The sequence below is a fragment of the Megachile rotundata genome, chromosome 9 (assembly GCF_050947335.1).
Source record: "Megachile rotundata isolate GNS110a chromosome 9, iyMegRotu1, whole genome shotgun sequence".
NCBI lineage: Eukaryota > Metazoa > Arthropoda > Insecta > Hymenoptera > Megachilidae > Megachile > Megachile rotundata.
This window is the reverse complement of record NC_134991.1, coordinates 4,259,923-4,287,884: the sequence shown is the minus strand read 5'-3', so window position 1 is coordinate 4,287,884 and position 27,962 is coordinate 4,259,923. Positions and strand designations below refer to the sequence as shown.

General features: G+C 29.9%; 1 protein-coding gene across 5 annotated transcripts in view; it reads left to right on the top strand.

Annotated features, from left to right (window-relative positions):
* The window catches only part of cnc (NFE2 like bZIP transcription factor cap-n-collar), a 281,683-nt gene that overhangs the window by 169,018 nt on the left and 84,703 nt on the right, over positions 1–27,962 (top strand). For all 5 annotated transcript variants that reach the window (XM_012290857.2, XM_076535644.1, XM_003705629.3 and 2 more), the window contains exons 4-5: positions 19,540–19,850; positions 22,203–22,400. In XM_012290857.2, coding sequence (XP_012146247.2) covers positions 19,540–19,850; positions 22,203–22,400 — 509 coding nt within the window. The remainder of the gene's footprint in view (positions 1–19,539; positions 19,851–22,202; positions 22,401–27,962) is intronic.

Genomic DNA, 27,962 nt, shown 5'->3' with positions numbered 1-27,962 from the left:
AATAATAACCGAAACAATTTGTTAAATTTATCAACAATAAATTTTAGGATTACTGCCAACAGCAAAAGTACCTTTTAATACAAAGGTTAGGTAATTGTTCAGTGACCAAATCAGCTCAGCTGTATGTCCAGTCGATAAATTCTCTGAAACGAGCCTCGATGAAACATTCTGACACCAGTGAACGGCAACAATTAACGATTTCCGGCAAAACGAGCGAGCATAGTCGTAAGTTAAGCCGTTTACGGTCGCCACCAGGTGACAGAGGATTCGTTGGTAGGTTCTGTAGGTGAAAATGAGACGTCAAATGGTCGGTATCGGGCATTTGCACCCTCGACTTCTGGACGAGGGCTGCAAAACAAGATTTGCCTGGATATATTTGTCATCGGCAGGATAGGACAATCGTGCTGGCGCATTCAGCGCGTAGGATTCGTTGCCGTTGTATCGAGAACGTTCGTGTACGAGCCGATAGGAAATGGATAGCATTAAGAAGAGGCACGGAACGTTTGGTACCTTTTTTCGGGGCTGCAGGGCCGCCGGTCCAAAAATTCTGTCGAGTAATGCAGGAATTATTATCCGAACGAGGAGACGCGGCGGGGCAGAGGAGGAGCTGGAACGAAGAGAAAATGATCGTTAGACGCGCGCGAAATGTGAGAAATGATCTGTCGACGTTCCCGTGGTCGTGGAAAAAGCCGACCGCGAGTTCAAAGAAACCGTGGAATCGGTGAAGACTTGAGAACCACACGCCATTAGACGCACCGTGATCGAGCAAATTCCCCTTGCGCCGGATTTAAACGGGAAAAAGATTCATCCCCGAAAGACGCGTCTTACCATTCGACTCGGGCTCTTGTAATATAAAATGTGCAACGACTTCTGAAATGTTCATCGCGGACCAAAAAGTATGTTCCGTGTGCAGTCAACATCCGCTACCGCGATACTCGAATTCCTTTAACTCGTCGCCGTAGATGTGTACAGGAGACGATTTCCGGAGCACGAATGATGAAACATGAGTAGAATTTTTTAAATTTAGGAATTTTAGGATTTAACTATTTAGGTGGTTCGAAATTTGAGGATTTAGGAATTTGGAAATGTGAAATTAGTTTTGACAATTTTTGAATTTACGGTTCTGAATATTATGGCATCTGGCTGAGGTGTATTTATATAATGTTGCTTCGAATCATCACTAAAGATGTACATACAGTCATGAAGAACGGAAGTTTCTGAAGCACAAATGGTGACTTGGTTGAAATTTTCGAGTTTAGAATTTTTTAAACTTAGGAGTTTAGGGACTTAACAGTTTAGAAACCTGAAAATTTGGGGATTTGGAAATTTGAAAAGATAGAAATATGAAATTTTGTCATTTTTTAGATTTGGAGCTCTATATTATATTACAATTTGATCGAAGTGTGTTTAATTATGCTGATCACAGGAAGCGAAAAATTCAAAAAAAAAAAATGGCGACATAGACATTTTCTAGTTTGGAAATTTTTAAATTTGAAAATCGCGGGATTTAGCGATTTAGGAACTTGAAAATGTGGAGATTTAGAAATTTTAAACGTGGAACTTGGATTATGAAAATTTTGAATTTATATCCGTCTCAATGTATGCGATCTAATATTAAAATAACTTGTAAAAAACTTATCAGAATAAATATAAGTGCTTTTTTACCATGCTAAACTATTAAGATATCGTTAAGAACCCAGTTCTTGACTACTTAATAGTAGTTACAATTTTTCTCATCCATAAATGACAAGTATAACCAAATATAAATAATACTTTCTTACTGGAGTGAATTTGTGTTTTACCTTTAATTTAATATTTAAGAAAATATACCACTAGTAATAATTAAATTATAATTTAATTTTTAGAGCAATATATGCAAATATAACAATTTCTGCAAGCATAAATTATATTGAAATAATTTCTTGATGTAATTAGTATGCAATCTCTGATTAAATGAATTGAAATTATAAAGTATATAAAACATGATTGGAAAAGTATTTAAATGGTATCTGTATTCATCTTATTTGATAATTAAGTGCATAATTAGTCGAATGTACGTACATTTGATGTGGAACATAGAGTCATTCCATACCTGATTAATTATTTTTCGATCCCGATATCATGCAGTTTATTCAAAATGAAATATGATGAATCACACGTGGATTCAGCAGAATTTAAGAGATTATTTTGCTGTTATCGAATTTGTTGCTTTCAGTATGTTTAAAGTATTTCTCATATCATCAAGATAATATTTCCTGTTTACTGGTACTTATTACTATTTAGGTTACGTATCGTAAACTAGACTTGAAGATCTATTTACATCTAATGCAATTATATTGTACATAATTACTGAAAATTATTACGATATAAAATTCTAATAACTGGTTATCTAAATATACATATGTAACCAATCTGAATATCTTATCAATTTTTTTCATCTTTTACATAAAATTCTAATCAATTGAACTATTTATTTTGCTAATGGCCTAAGTCTGTTTGTCAGTTGTTTGTTGTATTATTTTTTTGAAAATATAATAGGATCTGACAGTAATTTTCAATCCTACAATTAATTTTGTTATGAATTTTTTGCTATAGTATTCCCTGTATACTTATTCAATATTACTAAAAAATTGAATATGCGTATTGATTAGAGATTAATTAAAAGTTTGTTAAAATAATGTGTAAAATTGTTACATTTTACACGGTGCTCTTCTGTAATTAACAATAGCAAAGTGACACTAATTTAGATATAATCAGTGGCCTCAATTTAAGATATTTTTTATTAAAATCATTATGAGATATTAAATTTTACTAGTGAGTTTTAAAATGCTTACACTTATGTTGGTAATAATCTTCGTATGATATATGTAGTTGTATGTCGAATTGTATATTTTTACATTTTCTATAATAACCGAAATGTGTCACCTATCGATTGTACGAAACCTTATAACAGTTCTACTTTGCATTAATACATGAAACATTATTTTATACCAGTAATATTCACATATTTCTTATAACAGTATTATATTTTAGCTGACAATAAATAAAATATTTATATACATGAGATTATTTAATATTATTTCTACCAAGAGGTGACAAAAGATATCTTTCAAATTTTGACTTAAAATTGTTCTCTCAATTGAATCATTTCTCTGCAATTAATTTTTGACATTTCATACAATAGTTGTTAAAATAATTCTGATGTCAATTTCTCCCAGCTCATCCTAGGTCTAAAAATGTGCATGTGGTATACATATTTCTACCATGAGGTTTTGACACCTTAAGGATTTCATTACAGTGCTTAATTTTAATCTGTTTTACATATAAATATCAACGACATTTTGCAGCATCATATCAATTATAATCAAATTAGAGAATCCCGATTTCAGTTATAAAGGAAAGTACAGGAGTTGCGGGATAATTTTAATATTCGCTAATTTTCTGCCATGTTGCACTTTAGTGTAAATCGCTACTCGTATATTTATATTTTGTAGATTGATGAATTAAGCTAAAATTTACAACCTACTTAAATAATCTCTAATAAAAACACATCAATTTATCAATATATTCCTCAAATTTAACATTTAACTGATAATTGAAAATCCCAACAGTTTTGACAATTATTTGCATTTGAACGAAAAGGTGTCAAAAGACGCCTTTTGGTCGAAATAGATATACAAAAATCGTGGTAAAAATAGCGTTAAAAGAATGTAAGAATATACAAAAGACTATGCATTAATCATTAGAGGTATGTATTTATGTTATATATATTATAATTATTATTACAACGTATTTTAAATCATTGCCAGAATGCATTATATTAATTATTCAATTTATGCAGTTATATCAATTACGCAATCATTTTTATTACGTGATAGACATCTTTTCCACCAGCGTAAAATTTATTAGGTTGTTGTATTACAACTTTAGATCGCACAAATATTAGTCATCAACACTCGAGAATAAATTGTTTCTATTTTTTTCTTGTATGAAAATCGCTACTACCGAGCTTAGTGTCTCTAGGGATATACTTACTAGTTTTGAAATAAAATCGATATAATTCAAGAATCTAAGCAACAGTTTGTACAACATTTATAATCCGACATATTATATGCATTTGTAGTATGTTATGTGAAAGATTAATTACGTCAGAGGGAATTACAAAAATGTACTCTAATGAAGTTTCACAAGTCGAACTTCTTAGCTTAATATTAGAATTAAAAAGAAAGCAAAGCTTAATAAAGGTTTTAATGGATCTTATTGAATTTTTAAAAAAGATAGTCTAAGTGATTCTTTGTAAATCAGTAACATATGATTTAAAATCTTAGCAAACTTTTAAGAAGTACAGGTAACCCTCCTATAGCACGATAGATAGGTTCCTAGAAAAAAACCGTGTTTATGATCGAAAAGTGGTCGTTGAGGATGAAGCGAAAATTGACTCTAAATTTATGGCAAGACATGTAGTAAAATTAATAACTGGAAAAACCCGAAATATTTTAACTCAAAAAACGGCTGCCTAACGGACTGATCATAAATAAACTTTCACGAAGCAGCGTGAGACACTTTTGTTTTAAAAAACTGAGACACTTTTGTTTTAAAGAAATACCTACTTTCCGCAATATTATATCTTTTAGACGGCAAGCCCCGCCGCGGCTGTAGAAGTACATTGTTGTACAAAGGTTTTTGCAATTTTCTTATTGTGTTAGAACGAAACCGTGTTATAGGATGTCGTGTTGTCGGAGGGTTTCCGCAATTTATGAATCGTGTTATAGCGAAACCATGTTATAAGATGCCGTATTGTAGGAGGGCAACCTGTATTCTTAAAATTAATTCGTTTCGATCTTCTGCAATGGCCATATTCCTTAAGAGATATGGATTTTTGTATCTTAGAATGAATAACGGTTGTCATACATGATTGTATGACAGGATATATATCAGGATGTATTTATAAAAATAACAACTGCAAGCTTCAGTGACCTATATCAAAATATCGAAAATTTAATATAATTTAATTCCGCAAATAACCAGTTTAAAAATTGAAATTTCCTAAAAATGACTATGCTGACATTTCATCAATAATTAACGCGTAGTGATTGACAGTTACAGCAAACTATGACTAATTTGGAAACATATTTAGTCTAACACAATTTAATCACATAAAGTACTATAATCTATCGTAATTTAATTTATATTAATTTGAAGTTTAAAATTCGTTTTCCACTAGCGGTTTTAACTTTCTTTGAAAATATTTTAATCCGAATCGTGTAGTGGTTTTAATTACCTCGTGCAATTTTAATTAAAGAAAAATTGCATTTGTTTATACAAGTATTTTATACAATTATTAAAATGAAAAATACTGTACAACTGAAAATGTTATTAATTTTTAATAAGGTATAAAAGAATTAAATAAAATTGTTTCAAAATATTACTCTTCAGTATGTTTGCACCTTTGTACAAATAATAACAAATGAAGGTTAATACGAATTGCTTGATTCTCAGATAATGATCCATTTATCAGAGCGAATCATTTGATTTATTTATTAGAAAAATTCGTTCGAGCTATGTATCCTATTTATGTAGAATACAGCGAGATAAGTCATTAATAAAGAGTTAATACCTTCATTTTGTTTTAATTTTAAGCTTCCATTTGATGTAATAAAAGCTACTTTACGATTATGTATATTTTACGTAAAATACGATATTGAGTTATTTCAGATTTTTCAAACTTCATAATCAATCCAGTGTACAGTAACGTAATACATATAGTTACTTGTACTTTATGTATTACTGAACATACTTTCGCTTCGTAGCTATTGTTATAAATCAAATGTCCTCATGACTGTTGTGATCGGACTATTAATCCACGTTCCTCCTTCCACACTTTTTATTTTTCATTTTTTAAGCACTTTGTAATTTTTTATTTGTAACTACACGATTATTCGTAATACCTATTGTATGTTGACATAATACAACAGACAAAGTTCCAAGGTTTCACACCTTAGTAAAGTGCCACTTTCTATTCGATGATACAACTTTTACGAAATCATTAAGTAACTAATTTTGAACAATAGCGTTCACAATTGAATCGCTTACGAACTATCATCGTTTGTATACAGGAAAAGGGTTATCTTTTATCGCAATGATGATTAGGCAAATAATATTGTAATTTGGTTCAGGCATATTTATGTAATATCACTCCATTATAATCTTGTTTATTTCAAATAGTGTGAAATAGGGAAATTTAAAAACAGTAATTTAGGTACACGTGATTTTCTTTATTACGAAATCTTTATCTTGTTTTCTTTATTACGAGAACTGGACAAATACAAAAATAGTGTTAAACATTATTAATTATAGATTAAAGATTCTATAGTTAGATATTTAAGAATTTGTTTATAAGAACAATCATATTTACTCCTCACTATATGCCCATACATAAATTAAATGAGAAAACTGTATCTTTTCTAAGGCTTTATTTCTGAACGTGTTTAAATATTTTATTTGTTCACTTATTTACATTGTATTCTTTTATAGCGTTTTAAGAAAATTAAATTGTATTCCTTTAGTATTTTAAGAAAATTAAATTTGACGTTCCTGTATTATGAATGAAAATGTACCTGTAGCAAAGGATTTTTACATATTGTTTGATATAACTTGAATATTATTATTATAACAAAATACGACCAAGATCAACGACGAAACCTAAAGATAAAGATGGACGCGATAGAACAAGGAGGTTATATAGCTGAACGTTATACGGATCCTCCACATATAACATTTAATCATTTCAATATTTTTTGTATAAAAAGACATACAAACTTATTATTCAATCCAATACTGGTTATGCGTTATGGAATTTCAGAAAACCATTGTACAATCTGTAGAAGGGAGTGCCCCAAGTTCCCAAATTATAGTCGGCCATTATCGTGCGGTCAGGCCCGCATTTGGACCAGACAATGGCCGCCACTACTCGTTAATGTAATAGCCATCCAAAAGGTGCGATCTTCTTTCTCAAGGTACCGCACTCATGACCAGCAGAAGAACGAAAGGCTCCTCTTCTTTCGCCGGGTCGTCTGTTGTTCGGTTTCAACCGACCCGTCTGTCGTTCAGTTTAGTCGACCTGTTCGCATTCGACCAGCCTTCGAAGAATTGTTATTTTATGAGATTATTATCTCTAATAACATCATCCCCCCTCCAAAAAAAATGGAAAGAAAAAGATGATTTCATCCGTCAAATTTTCTAGCTTCGAATTCCTTTATGTTGCGTGCATGAAGACTGGATTAATTAGTGAAAATAACCTCGTTGCTTGTTGTACTGTATCAAAAGGATTTAATTTATACCTCGTAATTGTAAAGGTGGTGTCTGCCAGACCCTAGCAATTTTTACTTTCTTAAAAAGTGGTACTTGGGCAATTGATTTTTGACACGTTTAAAAATACGTAGACCACTGAAGAGTTCAGTTTAATTTGAAATAAGTTTTAATTTTAATTTTAAGTTCAGTTTAATTTTAATTTAAAGTAGTTTTAAATATCATTCAAATAGTAATATAAAATAGCAAATTGAAACGTTACATTAAAATTTGAATTTTAATGTCTTTAATAATACATTTTACGGTGAGTTCTATTTTATATAAATATATAGTGTGCGTTTATTGAGACGCACAATTTTTCATCCGCTTGCAGATATTTCATAAAAAAAATTTTGCAAGAGTTATAGCATATAAAATGTACAAAAGATATTATTAAGAAAACAATTCGAAATTAGTATTCAAAAGAGTATTCAAATGAACTCGAAATACGCACACAATCCATTTATTAGTATATTACTCGCTTTACAGTAACATAAATGTGAAATATCTGGTTTTTTGTCGTACTTGATGTTAAGACAGTGTAAACAATATTTGATACTGAAGTAATTACTGAATGAAACCACGCGTCTAGAACATAAGAAGACTGCAAAAAAGTAATATTATTTAATTGCATCCCACCTTCCGCGACAAAAATAATATATTTGTTAATAAAATTGTAATATGCTTTTTGAACATGTAATATGTGTTTTGAATTCATGTCGATGTTCTCTATAAGATAAAACGAAAAATGTGTTCTTATTTGTAAAACCTTGATTTCACCAAAGAACAAACTGTTTTTGAAATTTCTTTTATTGATATCTATAGTACACTTCATACCCTGAAATTCTTGTTCTAAACTTTTTTTTGTCAGATGGCTACAAATGACTGAAAAATTGTACATCGATAGAAATAACACCTGAAATAATTACAATATTTCTATTTTGATAGTCACTGTATTAAAAAATGTAATAAGTATAATTAACTATGGTAGAACTGACAACCGGCCATTTTGTATTCCGAATAGTAATAAAATCTTTTTCTAGTCATATACAAACCTGAAGTTTAAAATTGATATATCATACGTGTGATTTTTATTATGTCATGTCAATCAAAGTGTGAAAATCATTTGATGTGCAACAAATAAAATTTTAAATCACAAGTTAAATCAAGTTTCTATGGATCAGAATCCGTCATCTGAGATCCGAAAGTCTATTAAACCTCTCGGTATCATTGATTGTTGATGAAAAATCAATTAATATACATTTGAGATTTATTGAATTATTTGCAACTCAGTTGAAATGTTAAAATAGAAATGTTAAATGTTAAAAGTGTTACGATAGAGAAAAAATATTGAAAGTAGAGGTCGTTTCTTTTAACACGTTGGCTACTCGTCATTTTCTGCCATATGTGGATGACGTTTAACTTTCCATAGAAATCTATCTGTGATAGGAACCCATATTGCTCGGAGCTTTCTTACTTTCTTAATTATAAATACTTACATTATATACTTGAAATATTGAATAATAGTAACCATAAAATATCGTAAAAATAATAAATAATGTTTATTGCAAATAAGTGAAATATAGTGAAATGTTTAATAAAGCAGCGATTAACATATTAGTGTTTAGTCACCTCCTATCATGTTATAAAATGGTTGCGTCCATCCATTTTACTTTCTAGGTAATGTGTTGAGCTTCAAATTAATTTATGTAGCATAATTGCTGCTTTGCGGTGTATTATCTCGTCAAATCATGTTAGACTTCCTATGTTTCAAAATCCATTTGATATATTACAACATAATATTTTTACAATTTTCTCATCACTTACAGGACGTATTACATATTTACAATTTTCTCATCACTTTTGGGGCATATCAGATAGAATGTTTTCATAATTTTTAGATAATCAGAAAGGTTCGCACCGTTTTAATTAAATGAAGTAAATGACGGGTACATAAAGCGGATCAAACGATTAGGAATTACATGAAATGATGGCATCAGACACATATTATATTACACATATTGTTTAATAATATAATTTAATACAATATAATATATTATGATACAATATAATATAACAACGCGATAATCAGGCTGTTATTGTTTCCGAATATGAAACTCTTGGAGAACGATATCATGAATAAGGTCTTGGTGAAGAACGAGTTAATCTTGAAACTTATTATTCTTTTACGTATTCATAAATTGAACACATGAAAAGTATTTCCACAGGATTGTAGGCCAGTTTTTGTAGACTGACCGACTTTATACACTTAAATGACTTGAATATTTTTTCAATTGAAAGATATGGATGGTAAAAGTTTCAGAAATGAGCAAACTGGATCTCACATTAGAAACTCATTTTTGTACCTACATATTTCTATAATTTTTGTTGTTATTTAAGTATAACGGAATTTAATTCTTTCATTGCACTTTTAGTCGGCTCTTAACGAAATGTGGACTTCCTTTAAATAAGTACATTTGTGAACCAAAAAAGTTTTTAATGCTCAAATTTAAGTATTTTCAATTTCCGGAATTTAAAAATTTTTTAATTTTAGGATTTTCAAATTTTTAAATTTTTCAAGTTTTCAGTCTTTCAATTTTTCAAGTTTTCAAGTGTTTCAATTTTTTAATTGTTCAATTGTTCAATTTTTTGATTTTTCGATTTCTCAGTTTTTCAATTTTTCAATTTTTCGGTTTTTTAATTTTTAACTTTTTCACAGTTTCCCAATTCTTCAATTTTTCAATTCCTAAATTCTAAAATTATCAAATTTCTGAATTTGTATGTATATTTTCAAATTTCCAGATTTTCTAAATTTTCAAATGTTCAATAAAAATAAATACTGCGCAATAAAAGTAGAATCGATATTCTGCTGCTGACTAAACTAAAGCAAAGGTTTTATTTTATCCAAATGGACTTGCTTCACTTTCAAAATCAATAAATTATTATCATCGTTAATTAAAGGGATAATATTTTAATTGTTAGGTTACTTTTTTCAATTTCTTTGGATCATGAATTCTGATCTGAATTGTTTTCATATCCAGATTTCGACCCCGAGATTCCTCTTTCATTATCGATTCCAACGAGTCTTATTTCTGTAAACATAAAAAAGAATAATACAATTCGTTTTTAATGAAGATCTTATTAAAATGGCGTTATTACAGTTTTCGTTGAAACCGTTTTGAGCAATATATTCTTTTGAGCAAAATAAACCACAATTCGCAAATAATTTTCGGATAACAGTGAAACTATTTTCACTATTAAACAATTTGTAGCTTTACACAGTATTTTAAGTGTGACTAAAATTTACCGAACCTAAATTGTAATATATTTTGCTAACAATAATTTTAACATCAGTTAAATTTGCACCGCTTTCAAAATAAACATCTTTCGAATACCGTTAACATCCCGAACTCCCATCGCCCAAATCTTAGCGAATGTGAACTATTTCCACCACAAATTGCTTACAGATTGAAATATCACATTAACCCCTTGCCGTACTTTAACGAGTCTCACTCGTGACGCATTTAGAAATCAAATGAGACAAATCTTCCAGAAATTTTTAACACTCTTCAACTTGAAATTTAGGTCCAACAATAATTTGCATAATTAAGAATCGCTGAATATAATATACTCACAACATTTTAATTTTCTGTATTTGTTTTAACATTATAGCTAAGAATAGTTAGTTTTGACTGACGCATGTGGCAAATAAATTGTACGGCAAGAGATTAAGTTTTATCTAATATTATCATTATCATAATTTTTTTAGAAATACACTTGCTTCACTTTCAAAATAAACGGCCCAATTGTCTATTTCTGATTTCTCAGAACATTCAAACTAATCCAGCGTCAGAATCTTTCTTTTCCGCTCAATAACAAAGATGGCCTATTTCTACCATCCTTCATTCTGTTGAAACGTGTTCGGTATTGAATTGGAGGAGCTCGAGGATAAAAAATGATAGAAAGTTATACGCATTGCGTGTTTCGAAGGGTGGATGGAGAAAGCAAACGGAATTGCGGGGTCGTATCCGGAGCGTGCGTAAGGGATGATGTAGGGTAGAAACCGGGACGCGCGATTGGCCGTGGGGCGGGAACATTCAGGGGTTGTTCAAACCAGCAGGTGGATCTTCAACAACACCCCTTTGTCCCTCAATTAGTTACGTTTTTTCCTTTCCTGTCCCTCCTCCGAAATTTTACCTGTCCGTCGGCCGCAGTTGGTCCTCGAGTCTCCGGACGGATGATTTTTCGTCGAGTCACAGTGAATCCGGTTTCAGTTGAATCGCCGTGGAATGATTTTTAGTTTTTCAGTTTTTTTGTTTTCCTTTTTTCTCCTTTTTTTATAATACACGAGTTAGAACATCGAATCGCGAGTGAACAATGTGCCAGATGGATTTTCGTTATAAATTCCGTGCTTCGAAGATCTGTGATCGTTCCATCGAAATTGCATTCGTGTGATAAAATGTGTGAATAAGTTTTATTGGAAATTTTACTAGAAAGTGACTTGATATTCTTCAAATGAACTATGAGGCAGTTTTCATCGTTCAACATGTTTCGTTTTATGAAAATTATTTAATCTAATGTTGAAGGTTTAGTGTAATGTGCATTGTGGATTAAATAATGACGTGCAGTGTGTAAGTTTATTCATTTTTGTCATAGATATAGTCATTTATAATTGTTTTTGTTTTACTACTTGATCCGACGGCGATCACACGTAGTGTTACAAATTCTAGTGAAGTTTTTCTACGTTTGCCAATAAGGTGACAGTCACAAACAGGTCACAATTGTATTGTGTACAATATATATTGGGTTATCCGGAAAGTTCGTGCCGATTTTCGGTAGGCGGCATGAAAGTTTATTTAGAAAAATTTTTCACCGAAAAACCTGAGACGTTCTGGAAGGAATTCTCCAGTTACTTGAAAGATGGAGAAAGGTTATAGAATTGAATAGCACCTGTAAATTTAATAAATGTATACTAAATTTAAATGAGCTGCGTTTCAAAGCCCCTTCAAAATCGGCACGAACTTTCCGGACAACCCAATATTTAATTATACAAAATATTACCGGAATCTAAAACCTCTTTGTCGTTATTTCAAAATTTAAATAAATGAGAAAAAGTGTGATATGAGAGACCATACACAACAGTTTTCGGATATTTGGATATTTCAACTTTTGAAAATGTAAAAAATTATAAAAATGTAAATGTAGAAGTACAGAAATTTAGGAAGTGAGATGTTTAGAATTTTCGGGATTTCGAAATTAAAGATGTTGTAAATAAAGACAGTCGGAAATTTGTCAATTCGGTAACTCACGAATTGGAGATTTGAAAATGAAAAAATTTAGAAATTTGGAAATTTGGAAGTTTAAAAATTTAGAGACTTGAAAATTTGAAAATTTGGAAGTTTGTGCCATAAAGTTTTCTAAAGGCAATTATTTCAGCATAAACTGTTTAAATAATCGAAAAAACATAAAACACTTTTCATTTCCTGAACCGCTTTTAACATGTATTCAAGAAAATATAATTTTTTCTAAATTTTTAAGATTTTAACTTCATATTTGTCTAACTCGATGTTCATGTTTTGTAAATATATAAAAACTAGTATTTTCGTGATTTATAAGAAGAATTACTTGGAAACTTCCTTCTCTAATAACAGCCAAATAATTTGTATCTATTTAATCCTTCATGCAAATATTTCTTTACTTCACACGCATTGCTCAAAATCTTAACAAAAATCTCACACATTGCCAACAACTATTCGCTATAAATAAGTTAAATGAGTTAAATACGTCTTTATATACGTACATCATAAACACAAGATGCATTTAATCAATAATAATGAGAAAAATCTATTTGCATAATTGTTCGCATACGCGGTTACGATACGTGAAAAGGTTAATCCCGCTTCAGAGTGATTATAGTGATCATTGAATGGTAATTATAGACCATTAATGAATCGAATTATCTTTACCGATACGTAATATTATGTAAATTGAATAATATAACGGTTAACTAGTGAAAAATGCTATCTCACAAGCTATTAACCTATAACCTTTTCGCTGCGGCAGAGTTTGACTGAGGTGCGATCAAAATGGTGTTTTCTAATAAAAGTAAATCACGCGGTCTAAAATATTCGAGACATGTTGGCATAGATAAAATCCGTGAAACTTCTAAACTTTTAGATTATTAGTTAAATAGTAAACTACAGTACTGTTTTATTTTATAAGAAGTGGGGTAAATGCAGACTGGTTTTTGTAAATTTGGTATTTAAACGTAAGTATTTTCAATCTGCTATGTAAATACTTAGCGCTGTCGATATCGAACACTTTGCACAGTTACTACTATTTAATTAATATTAACTGGGAGCTTAATTTTCCTTGTACATTTTGATTTTGATAGGAAATTGTTTAAAATGTCAACTACTCTGCACCTTCCCCGAAAATGGCGTAAGAGCGTAACTTGAAGTTAAAATACTTTCAAACTTTATTTCATGTGCAGTGGGGCAAGAGCAGAATTATTAACAAATCTGCTATAAAATGCTTTTTACTGCATTATGCAAGTACTCTATACTGCAAACAAGTACTCTTAGCTGAAATATAAAAGGGGATATAGTGAAACAAAGCAAGGAAACAAACATACTAAATGGAGAAATTTCGCTCATATTGTAATAAAAATAGCTTGTATATGCACTTGCCCCGTTTTCGAACTTACCCCACTTCACCTTAACATTCAGGTATCACATTCGAGACGTGTAATCACAGATAGAGTGTATGAGACTTTTGAACATTTGAATTACTTATAAATTAAATAAATAGTAAACTGAAATATTTTTTTAACTTCCTACTATAAACGTATCATATTTGAGGGGTGCTGCCATAGATAAAATCCATGGAACTATTAAATTTTTAATCTATTTATACATAAGTAATTTCTGACAGCTATTATTGTAGATTTCAAGATATGTTAATTACGTATGGAAAATATGTTGGTTATATTTTTTGCACGTTCAATTCATTGTGAGTGATGAAGTGCCTATGTCACAACTTTTGTGTATCTGTCATATTCACTTTTAAAGTTGCAAAAGTCTGTGGTGTGTCATTTAACTTCCCACTTTGAGAAACGAAGGATTTTATGAAACGGATACATTTATTTCGTTCATATATGCAGAAATAACTCTATTATACAATGAAGTACAAAATAATCCATAACATCGGTTAGTTTTTCAAGTTACATTGTCATATACGTGTTAATATTTTAAAGAAATTGATTTCCAATGTCTGATTTTTTGTATTAATATACAAGTGGATTTATAGGTTGCATTACTTGGAGGTTTTACCAACATATTCCATATGCCTATACAAACATGTATTCGTATTATTATTTATAGAATATGCTAGTAAAGTTGTATGGATAAAACTAAAACATCCTTTATGTGATATCGAACAACAAAACAGTCCGTTGTCATTTCGTGTTTTTAATACAACTTTTTAATAAAGTATTTAAATCTATATGTTGATACAAATCTCTTTTTATTTTCACGAATAGAACATGTTAATAAACACGGTAGTAAGAAACTGAGAAATTCTGTACGTACGTTATATCTACAAGACGATATTTTTGAAAAGTCAAGTCACACTACAATGATTTTTGTCGCCATATTTGAACGATGTCCAGCGAACCCTGAAAAATTCTTTATTGAAATACGTACTGTTTATTTTTAAATGAATTATATATGAATTATTTTATATATTTTCAATCAATTTTACCTTTCACATCTATCACATAACATTGGACATCATTTTTTTTTTTAATATTAGTTTTAGTATTAATTTCATAAGTTTTATTTGAATTTTGAGGCTGAAGGAATGTAGTGTTAGTTCAACTTGAAAGCTGTGGTCGTAATAGATACCTATCGCTAGTAAACTATCACCTGACACGATTAAACTGATTTCTTGTGGTTAATGAACAGATTATTAGTGTTTTAAAATGATCGAGTGTTCGTTCATATAAATTCGTATAAATCGTGACTGAAATTCTGACAGAAACGGAACGCGACAATCGGAATACTGATAAATGTGATAAATAATATAATCTTTGTGTGAAAATGATTATAGGCTAAATACACTTATAAAACTTCTTGTTTCTAACTCTTTATTCAAACATTACAAATTGATCCAAATACTTTTATGATATAATGTAAACAGAAATTAAGCATATTTACTGTCAGTCATTAACTAAAAGCTATGGGTGAGAAGTACGTGTACTTTATTATTATTCTATTATTTTTACGTTATTACTTTATTATTGCGTTAAGTTTCTTATTGAAATTGTTTATTTTTTGTTCAAATATTTCTTCATTTTTTCAGTAATTTTATAATACCTTTCGAGTAAGAAAGTAACATTATAAAAGTAGTTTTAAAATAGGTTTCTTATCTTATAATTAATAATGTATCTTCAGCAAATGCGTTTAACAATATACTTGTTTAATGATTAACAATAATAAAAGTTAAACACATAATAATTAAAGTTAAACGATTTTAAATATAATTCTAAAATAATTAGTGTATGCGACATAATTACCTGAAAACCCGTTATATTACGCAAAATTAACATGTTATTTTTCTAGCATTATACAAGAATGGTTTTTAAATTTTCATAAATTATTTACAATTTGTTAAAGTATACATACATATTAATAATTCGAACAACCGTTCTTAACATGTGTAACCATTAAACTTGAAAACTTATTCTCACTTATTTTTCATACTTTTTCTAGTTTTCTTTTAAAAACATAAGCAAACACATACTCACAAATCATCAATATCAAGTTAAGCTGCTTACAAATGAGTACCGAGAACGTAGAACAACCTGTTAAAAATGCAGTAGTGTAAATAATTTATTATATTACAATAAATAATGGTATAATTGATATTTCGATTTCTAGAATAACTCTGTTAATTACCAACTGCAATCTGTATCTTCTTATCAAGATTATATTTTTATTTGCAAAACGTGCGAACAACATAATAGATAAAACAAAACTGCTTTCTTAGATTATGCGATAATTACAGTTAATGTTCATTGAACTCATTTTTGAAATGACTTTTACATACATTGTAAATCATAGATCTATTTAATGCTAATATATCTGCAGTTTGTCGTAACGTTTTGCCTTTCGTTCAATGAAATCACCAATGATCTGATATTATTGTCTGTATTCCTTTCTCTCGCTATTGTACTTCGTTTCTAATACAATTACAAATATGTTTTACAGCAACTTTACACAATTTTACACTAATACAATGTGAAATGTCAACAAGTTTGCAATTAGAGTGGAACTGAGTTAATATACCGTCGTTTTGAATTACGGCGGGAAATCATTTCCTAATTAACACTTCGTTGATGATTATTCATAATTAATTAAATATTCGAGATTTGAAAAAATGGAGCACCAATCATATTATTGTAGTGTCTTTAATACATAATACTCAACATAATTACTAATAAATAAGCGCATTGGAAATGGAAATATTATTTTTGTTTTTATTGGTTGTACGATAAAAGATGTTATTATTACCTCATTATAATTAATTTATAATTCATTGTAATTATACTTATAAGTATTGTAATTATTATTGAATACTGTTTCTCGAGTTTTTTAAAACTATATTAAACACAGAGTATCTTCGATACTCAATAATCGATTGAATTATTTATAAATAAACTACTTAAAAATCTCAGTAGTATTTACTGTTCTATAAATAAAATAATTTTTAGAAAAAAAATACACCGACTTCGAAATGCACTAAAAAGTATAAAATAATTTCTATTTCCTAATGAAGTAATTTCTATTTCATTCAATCATACAATTACGTAATAGATGTGAATGAAACCTATTTACTCGTTAAGTATTATATTAAATACATTTCAACCTTTTCGGAGGCGGCGCAAAATTAAATAACATATTCAAAATAATCTTTTAATTTTGCGCCGCCTCCGAAAAGGTTGAAATGTATTTAATATAATACCTAACGAGTAAATAGGTTTCATTCACATCTGTTACGTAATTGTATGACTGAATGAAATAGAAATTACTTCATTAGGAAGTAGAAATTATTTTATACTTTTTAGTGCATTTCGAAGTCGGTGTATTTTTTTTTCTAAAAATTATTTTATTTCACGCTTTTTATCGGCCGGCAAGACGTGTTTGTAGAAACAGTAGAAAATCGGCGACTGCATGTTGACTCTATACACCACCAGAGACACGGAGGCATACGTAGTATTCAATATATTAGTAACATTAGTTTTTCGCTAATAACTCGAAAACTAAAGCTTCCCCTTAATTGTGGATAAGGAAAAAGTTGTTCAGAATCGTGTCCCTGATAACATACTAAAAGGACATGAAAATCGTCCAAAGTTGATTTCAAAACTTTTCAACAATTTTTCGCTAATATCTCGAAAACTAAACCTTTCCGCGAAATTTGTATATGAACAAAATTGTTCAGAATCATGTCCGTGATAAGATATTAAAAGCGCACTAAAATCGACAAAACTTTATTTCAAAAGTTGCCGGTTTTTTTGCAATAACAATACTTTGCAATTAAAAAATGAAAAATTTGTTGATAATGGTACCAATGGGGAGTCAGAACCTAACAGATGCAAAAGGTTTCGTTCCGATTGGTCCATCCAGCTAGGCGTAATCGGCGGGCACACATAGGAAAAAAAAAAAAAAAAAAAAAATATATACTGATCGAATTGAGTAACCTCCTCCTTTTTCGAAGTCGGTTAAAAAGAGTTTCGAATACTTCTTATACTGCATTATATTTCTCACGTATCGAACATAGACATAGACATATCAAAATTTAGTTAAACTATGTATGTGATACTAACAATAAAGGTTATATTTTGTTATTATTTAAACCATAATACCATATCGAAAACGGGCTGTTTTATCTAATCGTAATAATTTGATCAGTTACTTACTAAATTTAAACTAATAAAACTGACCTGTAAAGAACTGTCGTATAAACAATAACAGCTGCAAGAAAAATTGATAAAAAACAAAATATGGCGATATATAACATATATTTTCAAAACAGATTAAGAATGAATAATGCAAAATTTTCGTAAATATCATTGTCATTAAATCTGTTTCCCCAATTCATATTGCTGTCATCACTTATTTCACTACTTCGGACTATGTGTTAGTAGTTTTTGCCAGTCATGGCAAAAGACCTATGCCATAATAAACGTCTATTTGTCGAGACAGTTGATTAAATTGTTGCATTATGATCAAGAGAATGCTTATCAGCCCTATCGCGCACTCATTAGCTTTCATTATTTAAGATAAACATACTGAATAGAGCAGTCTTCACGAATGAGTATATTGTTCTGTTACAAAGTAGGTAAAATAAGAAAATATATACAGAACAGAAATAAATAAAATAATAAAATCTGCAATGTCTTCGAAACTTCATCTTAATGATAGGAGGATAACAATAAATATAAAAAATTGTCATTAGAATAAATAAATATATTTGAAATGTCACGATAAAATATCTTTGTTATATTCGATTATATTGTAGAAATATACACGTCTTGTACACAAACGATAAAAATAAGCAATAAAATTATGGTTAAAAAAAAGGGAAATTGCTGGTGAATCTCTAAGTGAAAATTGATTTCATGTCTCTTTTTAGAGTTGTCTATCATGCTTAAAACTATTTACAAATAATCATTTTAAAAACGTTTCAATAAAGCCTAAACTTTTATAAACAACTTGTTAAGTTTGCGCTTAAATATTTTCGAAGTAAACATTTACTGTACTTTATTCAATAAAATACTCGTATTTGAACAATGGAAATGAGACAAACCGGAAACCATTTATTATCAAATTAGATACTTTTTTGTAAAAATTTCCAAAGTTAAACATTTTCGCAACACAAAGTTTTCAAACTTCGTAAAACAAAAAATTTATTTAATAATTAGTTTAAAGATTTGAAAAGTTTCGAAAAGAAGAATTTTCCTTTTATAACGTACCTATATTTACACAAATACAATTTCTGCAAAAGTTGTACATGACGTACTTCAGAGCATAGTCGAACAAACAATTTTTCCACCAATAAACGTAATCACTAGCTTTATTACATAGTATTAGAAATCTGGATGCTATTAATATCACTGGTGGTATGTTACAGGTGAATATATTCTCAAGTCTGGCGATCAAAGAGAAAACGCAAGCAGCGCGGTCGAAGAAGACGATCAGCTTCTCGCAGATGCGTCGCTGGACCTAAACAATCATCCGTTAGCGGGATTAACCGATGATTCTCTGGGATTAACTGACACCTTAGAGCTTGAGAATGAGTTTTCCTCGGACTTACTCGGAGGTGGCCTCTTAGGAAGTGCTGGAGTCGATGGTCTACTAAACAACGATACTTTGGGTCTTCCCGACGGATTCAATCTCGAGGAGGCGCTTCAACTCGTTGGCCTCGATGAAGCTCAATCAGAGGTTTGTACAATTTTTTCATTTCTTTCTATACTTAATATTAGAAGTATAAACAAGCTCCATCGGTATTTTTCAATAATACATTTATTAACCCTTAACACTCGAATTTTTACTTTTTACTTTTTAGTTGCCACATGGCAACTTTAAATCTTCTAAAAAATTTTTTTGGAGTTCTTTGAAATTATTTCTATACCTTTACAGCTATTATGGTTGTATATTCTCCGTTTGTACATCATATGCATAACACTCTAGATAAAGTGTAATCTCTAAGTGCTAACTCTTAGTTAAATATCTCTTTCAAATTGTATTGAACGGAACGGTGAGTGTGGGTCACCTTTCGAGTGCAAAGGTTTAATATAAGAAACAATACAACCATTTAAATCAAAGCATTTTACTTTCAAATCTATTATTTCCTGTTATCATTTAGGAGTCTGTGTATCGTTTTGTTATACAAGTTGAAGTTTCTCGTTCAAGTAATTGAATCACTCTTTGCATTCTATTGTGATCGCTTAACCTTTCATGCTGGTTCGATGTACATGCGTTCCTCAAGATACATTTAACGGTTCTCTTTTTTATATTCAGTTAAAATTTGAATAATAGATTTACTCGAAAGATCAGATGACATGTAGATTTCCTTTCATGAATATTTTGAATAAATCAGTACAAAATTTAACGAAATCGTCTAAATTAATTACTGCTTGGTGCAAAGTGAGGTTGGAACTAAAATTGGAGGTTAAAGTTAAAATTGAGATTATTTATATTAAGAGATTAGTTTCGTGAAAGGAATTGATAAAGTACTATTTTATGACAGATGAGTATTAATAACAGTAATAATGGGCAATAATTTGCCCATCGATCTGCCCATCGAATATTTATTTTGACGTCAACTGTCGTAAATGATTTAGACTTCACCCACGATCTCGTGCATGCAGAATTAACGTAGTATATTTTTTATGTTTTAAAAATTTCATATGTTTCATATATCGGCATGCATTTAAAGTATTTTAAGAGTATGCAAAAGTGTTTTAAGAGTACAAATCAATGATTCAAATGCTATTCACCGTAATCTTTAATCAACTGATGATGCACTTTTTCCGTGTGGATTTTTTTCATTGCATGCAACCAATTGGAAATGATAGTTTGAGTCACTTCAAGTTGTAACCTATTGTTGTAGAAGCTATTGTGCGCCGTTTTTAACGCAACCGTAAGAACTTATTTATACTTCTGATATATTAAAAATTGAATTAATAAGATTTTCGATTTATTATACTTACTGTAGAATTCTTTGAACGTGACTGTGAAAATTATGAAAGCTGCTGAGTTTTAAGAATTTACAGAAAAAAATATCGGTGCAGTGCGTAGCAGAAAAAACTGAAAATTAATATGAAATTTAATTGAAACCAAATCATATCTTACAATAGTCAAGGCTCAAGTTCAACGTTTAAAAAATTTTAATTGTATGTACGTTAATTACAATTTTAAAAAATAGGATTATCGATATTTCTCAGGAACTATACATTGTATAATTCTAAAGAAAACAAATGATTATTTATTTTCGTAATTTTACATTGATTTAATTAAAATCTTTATTAATAATGCATACAAAATTTATTGCACCATTACCTACAGTTTATAAAAAATTCTTGAATAATCAATTATCAGAAATTAATGATATGGTAATTATTAATATTGGCATGTAAACAAAAAAAAGACATACTTTTTATCAACTGTGGTTAAATCTACGATAAAAATATTTGCTTAATTAAAGGTAATTTATTTTTTTATTTTTTAGTATAAATTAGTTACTACAAACTATTTACGAAGTAATTCCTACTATTTGGTATTTAAAAAGTAAAGATAAAAAACTACATTTTATTCCTGAAACAAATTCTAAAATTACCAAATGAATTTTAAAGATCTACATTGAAAACAATATTTGTTCAACTTTGCTCTTTCCGAGATTAAATCCAAAATGCCCCACTGATTCATAGTGTCACGCTCTCGAAATACTTCAAATATCAGATCTGACACAATTGAATATAAGGAAAAAGAAATCAAACCACTTTACATAAAATAAATTCTATGTAACATTATTATGCTTGAAAATGGCATTTGATTAGTACCGAGAAGCGTAGTGTTCAAAGATCAAATTTAACGCGTCTCATAAAATTTTCAGTCGCGAAACCAAAAGTTTCAATTAGTAAAATTAATTCTATATTTGTGATGAAAAATTAATGAATTGAAACGGGTGTTCATTCACGGCACATCGAGTTAAGCATCTCAGGCTGCTTCCCGGACGTTCGTCTTTAACGAAAATATGACATCGGCCTTATAATGTGAAAGCTGCTTAAATAGGAAACGAAGTCGGAAGTAAAGAAGAAGAAAGAAGACACCGTCGACGAATCTTCGAGTGCAAAGGAGGAAACGGCCGTTACTAGTTCGAGCACCCTCGAAGTCTCAAAGTCACCCAGGTGCGAGGATCCAGAAACCGGCGACATGATTCACACACCGCAATTTCATCATCCCCATCATCCGCATCATCGTTCCTTCCAGGTATGTACGATCTTGATCTTGTTACTCTTAGATCTTAATCTCTTCCCATACTTTGACGAATCTCACTCGTGCTCATACTTACAGCTCAAGTGTGACAAACCTTACTCAAATCTTGAATACCTTCAACTTAAAATTTAGGTCCAACTATAAGTTGCATGATCAAGGATCCTTGAATATATAATACTCAGAACATTTCAATTTTTTTTTCGTTTCCATGTTATAGTTCTGAATAGCTAGTCTTGACTGACGCATCTGATAAATAAATAGCACAGGAAGGGATTAATACGCACGAGCGCGTCTGAACTCAACCAGGACATTTTCCGAACTGCAGAAAAACGCACAAGCTGCAAAAAAAAAGAAAACGACAAATAAATGCACACTCTTTCCATAGATTGGAGAACACGAATAGATCTCATTCTAACAAAATCAATAACAATCTTGCAGTTATTAAATTTTTATCCAAAATATGTCGAAAAAGTCACTTCTTTATTTTTTTACTATGACACATTCTACCAAAAGGTCTAAAAAAATTAGATAATAATTATGTTAATACCTTTATATTGCATGAAGAAGAAAGTGGTCGCTTATGTAAAAACCAAACAAATTGTATGCTTCTTGAACTTACACTATCAGCGCAAATAAACATCCGTGATGCACATGCGTCTGTTCGATATGTTCGCCTTGATTCGCTTCGACGTGCTTAAATTACAAATATATAAATATGCAAAATGTTTTTACGAACATGTTATCGTTGTAACGTACGCTGTTGTACGTAGCTTGTGTAACGTAACTGCGAGCAAAGCTAACATTTATTAGAGGTCGAGAACGAACGATTATGTGCGCTACGAAAATGCAGGTAATTTAATATTAATTTTGAAGTACTTAAATATGTTTAGTCAGAAACTACATTTAGTTGTTTACTGCATATTACAAACTTTTCATATCGCGCTTTTCAAGTGTTTTTGAAATAACCTGTAGATCAGTGATGAGTAAGTGGATTACGATTCACACATGAGTGAATAGCATGCATTCACAGACACTCACACGTAGATACCTCCTATATGTGAAATATTTTTAATTTACAAATTTGTATGTTTTGAAATATATAATTTTAAAAATTTTCGAAATTGAAAAGGTATCTCTATATTTTTAAATTTCTAAACTTTTATATTTCTAAATTTCCGAATTTTCAACTTTACAAAATCCCAAACTTACAAATTACTAAATTTCAAAGTTTCAAAGTATTAAAATTGTGAAGTTAAATATTTTACAAACTTGTAACTTCTATATTTCTGAATTTATATGTTTTGGTATTAAGAAACTTGAGAATATCGACGTTTGAAAATGTAGAAATTTCAAATTTCTATATTTTTAACTTTGCACAGTTGAAAATTAAAAAATTGTGTAGTGTAAGCAAGTGAAAGTTGAATATCTTCCAATTTCCCATTGTTCCAACGAAGCACCAGCCATTTTGTATGAAAAATATTGGTGAAATGTGTCAGTAGTTATTTTCTTGCCTTAAACTTGAAATCAATATACCCTAAATATATTGATTTATATAGCTTATGTGTATATTTATAAGCTATTTTATTATACTTTTACATCCACAAATTACGTCGAACTTTCTACGCATAAAATAGTCAACTGAGTACAAAATATTTAGTAATTTTTTCCTAAATTTTATTTTTATGTAAGATGACATGAATGGAACAAGAATTGCCTAAAAATCCAATAAAGTCAATATCACAATAAATTAATATTGATTAGTATTACAATAAATAAAATGTTATATAAAATAAGTTGGCTAGACGAATTGTTAAAAAATGATATCAAAACTTGAAAAGATCAACTTGTCGTTATATAAATTTTATTTTATAAGGAATTGTATGAATTATATAAATTCTTATGAATCAGTTTTACAAATTTGCATAGACCGCTTTAATAGTCATCAAAAGAGATTACTTGGTATCTATTCGATAACACTTTTCACTGATTTCAATGTTAGGCTAGTCTCGTGTTATTTCTGATTTAATGTGGTATTTTCAAGTACTTTAATATTTAAGTTATTTCTTCGTGTTTTTAACCCCTTGCCGTACTATGACCTGACACATGACACTTTTTTAATATTCTTCAAATTTTTATATATACTTTTTTAATATACTTGTTTTAATATCGAATTTTTATATACTTCAATTTAAAGTTCAGATCATAGTTTGCACGGTCAAGGGTGAATACAAAATTAACATAACATTTGAATTTTCTTTATTTGTTTTAACTGCAATAGTAAATAGTCCGATAGAATTGTTATAAAATTTAAACTTTCTTTATTTATTTTAATACTGCAATAGTAAATAGTCAGGCAGAACTGATATAACATTTGAACTTTCTTTATTTGTTTTAATACTGCAATAGTGAATTGATTATTCACTATGACTATCTATATATATATATAGGATTGACTATCCTGCTTGACACACCTAATAAACTATACACAAGATTCATTTGTTCTAAAACTACCTAACAATTCTTTTGTTCTAAACTAATCCCAAACTTCACAGCTACAATATTAAACAGAACAAAGAAAGTTGAAATGTTATGTCTACTGACCTCTATTATTATGTCTATAAAATGACTTGTCAAATGCGTCAGACAAGACTCTCCACTGCTGCAATATTAAATTAATAAGTAACCGAACAAGTTAAAATGTTGGGTCTATTAATGACTATTGTTATGTCTATTGATTGACTTGTCAGATGCGTCAGACAGAAGTAAGGGACAATGAAGGTGACATTACTGCTGTAGAATTAAAAATGAATAAGTAAACGCGCGAGTTAAAATATTATGTCTATCGATGTCTATTGTTACGACTGTTGATTTATGTTAATATTGTAACAGTGGGTAATTAGTTCTCACTGACGTTCCCAAATAAGTGGTACAACCTAAAGAATTAGTTAGTTCAATCTTAGAGCAAATGAACCTTGTGTGTAGCATTTCGTCTATACTGCTAGAGATAATTAGATACTGTTGGTTAGTAATAATTAGTGAGTAAATGTAATAAAAGTGATAGTAGAAGTAAAACTATATAATCTCACTACAACCAACATAAGAAGCATATCACTTTTTATCAATGGCTATAAAACTAAAGTTCATATGAACATTAGCTCTTAAATGTTTTATTAAGGAGTTATAACTAATAATACAAAATTATAATGAACTGGCATTTCGTCGATACACTGTACAAACGTATTATGAATATCTCGATTTCTGTTTACATAAACTCTTATGTCTACTTGTTCTGGTAGTTGATATCCACATTTCTTATTAACGATTTATTAACGAGTTAACATTTCAAAATGACGTCCGTTGTTACGAATACGTACGCTGTGTCGACGAAATACAAGTTCGTTATAATTTTGTATTATTAATTATAACTCCTTAATAAAACATTGAAAAGCATATGGTCATATGACAATTATTTCTTACTTTTGCATGTCGAACACGCTGGCAATGTTTGGCCGGAAAAAACTGGGACGCCCTGCATATTAAGTATAAGTGTATATACAGGGAGGCTCACTACATTTTGCCATCTAGATTTGTGTCATTATTATTACTCATAGCAAACAATGTTTTAGATGAAATTGAATGGTTTTGAAAGGGGCATATGCTGGTGGTATATTTTTTTGTAGGTGGACATGTAAAGGAGATATGAAGATCATTAATGTTTTTTTAAATGGAATCATATATTTTTTATTACATCAGCTGATAGTCCTTCATATTCTTTACAAAAAAGTATTAATCTATTTATGTGAAAAAATCATTAGTTTAGGAGATATTTAATTCTAACTTGTTAGGAAATCGGGACTTTCTGATCAATATTATGAATTGCCCTAACTAAACAGCAAATATTTTTCTACATGCTCTGAGAGATCACGTGTCACCAAGCGAATTTTAAGTTTTTGTTTTTTTTTTTTTTTTGTTACGCAGTAACAGTGAAATTTTGTCTCTGTCACGTCTCTAATATGACGAATACGACGATACGATGAATTATCACTTCATAATGAAGTATTCTAAAGAAGAAAAGATAGGCATGTTATCAGTTCATTTTGAAGCTGGGAAATGTGCTACACATGCAGAAAGATTTGTACAGTACGGAATGTTAGTAAGTCATTAATTTCTCGATTCAGAAAGTATTCTGATACAAATGGTCGCCACATTGAACCTTTTCTGTAAATAGACATTAAAATTAAAATATCTCCTAAACTAATGTTTTTTTCACATAAATAGATTAATACATTTTTGTAAAGAATATGAAGGAGTATCTGCTGATGCAATAAAAAATATATGATTCCATTTAAAAAAACATTAGGGTCATTCCACGCCAAATCGATCACTTTTGGAAGTTACCATCTCCGATTTTGCTCTAATCGAAATATGTTGTAGTCCATGTGAAATTAGGGGGGGGGGGGGGGGGGGGGTTAAGTCATCATTTTGCCGGTTTCGAATTTGTTAATAAATGACAGGTCGTCAAAATTTGCAATTTTTGCCCGTTTTGGCGAAAATGGGGTCCACTTGGGAATTTTTTTTCTGAGAAACTACTGAACCGATTTAGCTAACTATTTTTTTGTTTTATTCGTGAAGGTTTGGGCTATTTTAAAATATTTTTTTTAACTTTGTCAATTTGTTATAAAATGTTGAAAAATTTAAACAAATTCTTTTTTTGCGTTTTTCTTAATGAGGGGCGTAAAGGGTTAAAATTTAAAAAAAATATGGTCATATTCTTTGAAGTTTGCCCTTTAAAATGAGCCCTTCAGAACGATGGAGCCTCGAAAATTGGCGACTCTACAAGCTGGAAACGGACGCGGGGTACCCCCATTTCACATAGGCGAGTCGCGCGTTCAGCTATTATGATCGGTTGTTTTATATCACTGGCCTCAAAACTATACAAGAAGACTTCGTACGCGATTAAATGACTCTGTTGGTACCTTGAAAAGTGTATTAGTAACCACTCTTGGTCAATGACACATTTTTTAATCGTAATTTGATTTATAGATATTAGTTCCTACATTTATTATTTATGTTCTACAAAAAGGCATGAATACTCGATGGAAACTGCAAAATAAGATTGTTTTCTTCAATCGGGATGGGATAAGAGAAATTATGATCAAAAGTATGGAGTGCACCATCATGTGGGGTAGTCTTAGGAATTGTAGCAGGAAAATGTAATGACAACTATTTTATTACAATAAACACTGGGCTATCATTATTGTACGGACAAGTTTTACGTAGCATTTGTTTATTTGATAATGGCACAAAACTTTGCAAACTTCCATTGCCTGTTATTCATAAAGTCGTTAAAAAATGAGTTTTTAAGCAATCAGCCTGTTTAATATATTCATTTTATATTACATAATTAAATGCTATGTTTGATAAAGATGATTGTGCCCATTCAAATGAAACTGTAGGATTGTGAATTTGATTTTTTAACGGTCTTTGTAGGCTAGCACGCATTGCAAGTCTTTGAATGCTATCCTCCAATACTATCCTTTACCATGACTTATTGTA